Below are 4,455 nucleotides of genomic sequence, written 5' to 3' on the forward strand. Positions count from 1 at the left end.
GAGAAAGGCTACGACAAGCAGGGGGGAGGAGGAAGGCGGGGCCGGGAAGAAAACTTGAATGACAACTCATGCACATGCGCAGACGGTGTCGCCCGCGCCTAAGGACGGCGCGTGCGTTCTTGCGCGCACGCGCCCGAGGGCGGAAACAGACTGCGGTTGCGCATTCTTGCGGTGAGGTAGGAAAAGGAAGTAGGGCGCATGCGTTTCTGCAATAGTCGCTCCTGTGCGGAGTGGTTCTTCTACGCATGTGCGCAAGGCGTTCGGGCCTGCTGGTCAACGCGCGTGCGGGCTGTCGTTTCTTTCCTTCCCTCCCCCTTTCTCTTCAGTGCGTCTCTCTTTTGCCACCATTTTGTGCTGCAACTGCGGCTTTTCGCCGTTGATTTTATCCTGCCTTGCTCCGTGCGTGCGAGTTGAAACAACGGCCCCATGGCGGAGAGTCAGGCAGCGGCTGGGGGGGGGGAGCCCGAGGGCCTGGCAAAAAAAACCAGTTCGGAGTCTGAAAACCGCCGGCGGCTGAGCGAACTGCGCGTGATAGACTTGCGGGCTGAACTCAAGCGCCGCAATTTGGATAGCGGTGGAAATAAGAGCGTCCTCATGGAGAGACTCAGGAAGGTGAGGAGGGAGACGCGCCGGGGCTGCCTGACGGAGAGGCGTAGCCTGCGCGTGCGCGACTGTAGCCCGCCAGGCACTGCTGAGGAAAATGGCGCCAAACCGCCGCAGAGCGAAGGGAATGGGGCTGCGGGGAGCAGGGTGCATGCGCCGGGCTCTGGGGGTGGTTCCGTGGAACCCGCCAGGCCCAGTGCGGGCATGGCCTCATACTTGGCCGTCCCAGGCTCGCCCCTGAGATTGTCGGTCTCATGTAGTAGCGGTGGGATCTACGTGTGCGAGTCTGGAGTTTACGTCCACGCAGCGACACCCCTCCCCCTCCATCCCCCCCAGTTTCCTAGACTTGCATAGCACAGCGCGTCCGCCGTGACACTCGGCCCGAGTGTTCCTAGCCTCATGCATCACTGGGCTTTCCGCCATGCATTGAGCTCCTGGATTTGTCGTTCCATACACTATCTACTAGGCTTTTTGCTGCGTACTGATTTTTTTTCTGGCTTGCTAGCTGGTAGCTTGTACACTGTACCCTTATCAGAATGTTTGGTATGTTAGTAGCATGTGGACCGCCTTCATCGAACTTAGGTTTGCTGTCTCCTAGAACCGAGGTTCTTTCTCTGTCACAACGCCCCGGGTATTTGTGCACTTGTTGCAAACGCTGTAGGATTTGTCTTTAGGTTATGCGCCTGACTGCTTTCCAGAAACTTTACACTAACGAATTAGTGTTTCCTGCGTGCTTGTTGCTTTGATTTGGTGGTCTTTGGTTTGTGTATCAAGTTGCAGCTGTCTGATTCAAAGTGCTAGATTCGTCTTTTGTTATTTTTCTGCTTCTGCTGTCCAGCTTTTAAACTCAACAGAAATGCACTAATGGATTGTTTATGTCTGTCTTAGATATCTGTCTTTTATCTTTTCCCCTTAATAGGCTATTGAGGAGGAAGGGGGGAATCCTGATGAAATTCCAGTGGCTTCAGAAAATAGCATGAAGAAAACTCCAAAAAGAAGCAGCAAAGGTACAGGGCAGTTAGAGAGGATCTCCACCTCATCCCCCTTGGGTTTTGTAGCAACTTTTACTCATTAAATAGAACCTTGCTAATCTTTTTTATGAAGTCTACTTTTCCTTTTAGAAGAGGGCTTGGTTTAATTTTTGCACTGCTGCTGAATGTGTTGCGGACCCAAAGCTATAGCTAACATTACTTGCCTGTGCCAGATTTGGGTAAAACTGGTACTCTGGAAGAAATTAAGCATGGTTGAATCTTCTGTTCCTTGGTTCTGACCTTTAATGCCATATGTTACTGGTACTCTTCCCCACATTTGTGCCCAAGTTTCTAGGGATAGGCTGTAGTTACTAAACTTACTAGTTGTTTATTCACAGAATTTCATGTAATTTAATAAGGCAGGAATTGGTCCACTGGAAGGATCTGTTGGTTTGTTCTCAAGAGTTCCCTGAAATTTGTAGCAGGAATTACTAAGTAACGCTGAAGCAGTGTTTTCAAATAGATAGTTTTTTTTTTTTTTACGTGACTGTACCTTTACTTTAGAAAAAGATAAGGGTTTTTTGTGAGGTAGAAATGCGGGGTTTCTAGCAAATTCAAGATAACCTCTGTAGTGTGTTATGCTTATGCTTCATAGCTAATAGCAGTCTCGTTTTTCTCCCCAGAAGACTAGTTTTTAATCGGTATCTGAAACTGGATATGTTTCTAAGGCTTTCTCTATGCATGATTTTTCTAATGGTGAGACATAGTCTTACATAATCCTTACTTTTAAAAATTAATCTGCTATTTTTCTGAAATTAGTTAATTAGCACAGTTTGATCTTGTTTTGTAATCAAATAATGTTGAAACTTTTGTATTACAGCTGAGCAGAATGACTAGTTTAGATGAAGGATTTTAATTAAATTATTAATTTTGATTTACACAAAATGTAAATTTGTGAGATGAAGCTCAAATGTTTTGCCAACTAATTTATTTGACTTGTATTTCTTTTGTTACATCCAATTTGAAGTGATGTTACATTTCCTTGCAAACTAAAATGTGAAATCTTAACTGGAAGGACAACAAATGTCACAAGTGTGGGTAAAAGCAGAGAGAACTTTGGTAATTGTGTTCATTTTCAAGTCTCGGAAAAATACCTAAGGTATTATCGCACTTTTAGTTGTAGGGATGGAAATAGTTGAGCTGTTCCTCTTAGCTCTAAAACCCCTTTCCCTTTTTTATGTAATGTGCTTGTAGTTTTTGAGGAAAATAACACTCTTAAAAGATTAAGCAGCTCTGAGTTTGAGGAGTTACTATTTGGTGCTGAAACTAGTGTACTGTTTTCAGTAATGTCAATTCTGATATTATGTGTCTAGCTGGTGAACGGAGCACTGTCGTAATGCTTACACATAGAGTATTTTTTTTTCATTGTTTTGTGTTGGGTTTTTTGTTTGGTTGCTTTTTTCTTTTTTCCTCCTAGTAAATGTCTGTAAAAAATGGAAAAGTTGAGATAATAAATTACTGCAATCTCAGCTGTGCCAAATGTTCTGGGGAGTGCACAGTGGTACTTCTTGAACTTGTGACAGACCTCAGACTGTAGCATGTTTGTCAGTTACTGAACTGGGATGGGATATAAACACTCAGTTGTGGAAAATAAGGGAAAAGCACATAACTAAACCAAATGGAATATCAACTCTGCTGAAAAAATAAAACTTGAAGGATACATACTGTTACCTTCTTTTTATTCTAACAATCATAATGTTGCTAGGACGTAGACCAGAGGAAGAGGGAGTAGAAGATAATGGCCTGGAAGAGGATTCAGGAGATGGACAGGTATGTGAGACAGTGTTTGACACAAAGTGATGATAGCATTGCTTTCAAGTTACAATGACTATTATATATACTTTTTTTCTTTTTACAGGAGGATATTGAAGCAAGTTTGGATAACTTGCAGGATATTGACATGATGGATATTAGTGTGTTAGATGAAGCTGAAATAGATAATGGCAATGCGGTAGATTGCGGAGAGGATTACAGTGCTGATAATATTCTTGACTCACTGTCTGATAGTAAAGAAAATGCTGATGCAGAAGTGAAAGAAATTCCAGATCAGCCTACAGAATATGCTGTAGGTAACTTGGAGGCATCCCTACAATTTTCAGAAATTAAAGAAGAATCAAGAGAAATACCAGTAGTGATGGTATGCATCTCTGACATGTGTGGAATCAGATTCATGTTGTTGTTGTTTTTTAATTAAATAGCAAAACAGTAGCTAAAAAGTATGTGAAACAATTTGGGGCTCTACTGGTTCTGATGGTCATTGCTTTTTCTTTTATGTATTTGTGGAAATAGCATTCTTGATTTTAAAATGCTTAGATGTTGTTTGTACACACATGACTGTACAAATTAATAGTAATCCAGAAAGCATTCGTTTTAATCATGCCTTGAAGTCTCTGTTTCACCTTATGTTTACATTTCCATTTTCATATCTTTCCTTTATTTAGGAGGACATGTGAGGCATACAAATGCTGTAGCCTTATTTACTTCACTTCAGCTGAACAGCAACATTCTGGGAACTATATTGTAGATTATATTTCTGTTAAGATAGGGTCTTGCAGTGACTCGGTTGTTGAAAGTATTTTTATATTGGCTTTCCGTGTTTGTCTGGCTGTTACACTGGTTATATGACATTGTCCATCTGGGCTAGAAGATAATTTTTTTCCCCAAAAGTCAAGTGTTTATCTGCTGAAATGTACAACAAAGCATTTGAAGAAAGTTATTTGTGCCCCGTTTAATAGGGAAGCATAGCTCTTGGTTGTCTCTGCACGTTGTGTCATCAGTCTGGACTACAAGATTCTCAAGTTGGGTGGTGTGTCCCGCCTGC

General features: G+C 42.5%; 1 protein-coding gene across 1 annotated transcript in view; it reads left to right on the forward strand.

Annotated features, from left to right (window-relative positions):
• Positions 1-426: 426 nt before the first annotated feature.
• The window catches only part of LOC104622489 (scaffold attachment factor B1-like), a gene marked incomplete at its 3' end in the record, with an annotated part of 5,436 nt that continues 1,407 nt past the window's right edge, over positions 427-4,455 (forward strand). The window contains exons 1-4 of the mRNA XM_010289290.1: positions 427-612; positions 1,523-1,610; positions 3,340-3,404; positions 3,493-3,771. Coding sequence (XP_010287592.1) covers positions 427-612; positions 1,523-1,610; positions 3,340-3,404; positions 3,493-3,771 — 618 coding nt within the window. The remainder of the gene's footprint in view (positions 613-1,522; positions 1,611-3,339; positions 3,405-3,492; positions 3,772-4,455) is intronic.

Source organism: Phaethon lepturus, unplaced genomic scaffold, assembly GCF_000687285.1.
Source record: "Phaethon lepturus isolate BGI_N335 unplaced genomic scaffold, ASM68728v1 scaffold47676, whole genome shotgun sequence".
NCBI classification, from domain to species: Eukaryota; Metazoa; Chordata; class Aves; order Phaethontiformes; family Phaethontidae; genus Phaethon; species Phaethon lepturus.